The 1,931-nt window shown below is 27.9% G+C and overlaps 1 protein-coding gene across 1 annotated transcript; it reads left to right on the top strand.

The window, feature by feature from the left end:
* Nucleotides 1-1,511: 1,511 nt before the first annotated feature.
* Nucleotides 1,512-1,931, top strand: LOC135926816 (uncharacterized). Its single transcript, XM_065462747.1, has one exon. The coding sequence runs from the start codon at nucleotides 1,512-1,514 to the stop codon at nucleotides 1,929-1,931; it is 420 nt and encodes a 139-aa protein (XP_065318819.1).

Here is a 1,931-nt window from a genome sequence, read left to right on the forward strand (position 1 = left end):
AATATATTTAATTCAAAATGATAAGTATTTTACTATAAATTTATCTGAATAAATTGATAATTCTGATATTATTCTCTTAGATAGGTAAATCTTTTAGTAATAAAAAATATAAATGAAAATATAAGTCATTTCAAGATTATATAATATATTTTTCCTCACAGTGATTTTTGTTATTAAATATATAAATTAAAATATTAAATTGTATTCTTAAAAAAATATTCATTCTAACTTGATTAGTATAAATAAATTTGAAAAGTTTTAAAGATATTTATTATGTAATAAAGAAAACAATAAATCCTTACTTCCCAGGAAATTTTAATAAAGGGCACAAAATTTTAAAAAATATTCTTACTATACAGTTTTTTTTAATATTAATTATATAAAATCTTATAGATATTCATTAAGTAATAAACTATAAATCTTAATAAAGAAGAGAAAATATTTAATTATATAAAAGTTATTTATTCTAAATTGATTATTCTAAATAAATCTTAAGAATATTCATTAAGTTTTAAATATCACCTTTACTTGTTCTGTAAATGTTAACAGTAGAAAATATTTAATTATACTTATCACTATATAAAAGTATTTATTATAACATGATTACTCTACATAAATCTTAAAGATATTCATTAAGTGTTGAATATGTTGATCGATGTTATTTTATTATATTTTGGCAATTGATTTATTTTATATTATATTAATTTATATTTAAATTTAATTGGTGAAAATTTTATATTAACATTTTTATATATACATCAATTTGTATTAGTTATTTTTTTTATTATTGCTGAAAAAAAAGATATATAAAGGGATAAAAAAAATGTAATTGAGCTGGAAAAATAAAAATGTAATTTATCATATAATAAAATTTAAATTATGATGAAAAATAAAATGTATTATAATTATCTAACTATAATAAAATGTGGAATTAATTCTATTTCAACATGGAGGCCAATCTACATCCTAACTTTGTATAAATACTATTTCAAAATTTAATCTTGATTTTGCAATGTACATTTATTATATTTCACGCCTTTATCGATTATAATTCTCTTACGATGGATGCTTTGAACAACTCCACATATATGACTGAATTTGTCAAGCTGGATTTCCCCAAATTTAGTAGCGATGACAGCGCCTACATAGGGAAATTGCAGAATATCTTCAACACCAGCAAGATCTCCAACGGAGAAAATGCCACTTTATTTATCCAAAGTCTTCCTGATGACGAATTCAATAATATTGGGGCAATTTGCACTGAGGAAGACTTCCAGGACCCAATCGTCCTGCTTGACAAATTCAAGTTACAACATCCATCGAAGACCGAGAACGCTAAACTATCATTATTTTATGCTGCAACTCAAGGCAAGGATGAGACATTCTCGGATTGAGTCACGCGCGTAGCACGACTCAATAAAGAATGTAAATTTAATGGCATTCATAGAATTATTGAGAAAGTGAGAGTATCTTTGTATTCCAAAGATGTCAGGAAAGCGGTCAAGAGCTCTATGACCATAGAAGACATTTACAATCTAGGTCTAGAGGAAGACACCGCGGACCCAAATGGCATCAAGGGCGAGATGAAATTGTTACATTTGAATGAATCACCTGGTGTACAAGAGGTTAATCACATGGGCAGAGTCAAAAATAGTTACGCAACAACAAAACCCATTCAGGACTCTCACGCACATGGTAAATATCTTATCAAGCAACCCCAGTTCATCAATGACAATCGCCCCGCACAGAATTTCGATGAACGTTACGATTTACGCTATGACAACGACCGCGACAAACGATTCAACGGACGGCACAGCAACTTCCACGACAATCGTTTTGATCAAAGCTACGATAATTGTCACTATAACCGCAACCGTTTCGATAATCGCAACGATAACTACTACGACGATCGATACAACAATAGCGGGTAA

The sequence above is a fragment of the Gordionus sp. m RMFG-2023 genome, chromosome 3, assembly GCF_954871325.1.
Source record: "Gordionus sp. m RMFG-2023 chromosome 3, tfGorSpeb1-WG-v2, whole genome shotgun sequence".
NCBI lineage: Eukaryota > Metazoa > Nematomorpha > Gordioida > Chordodea > Parachordodidae > Gordionus > Gordionus sp. m RMFG-2023.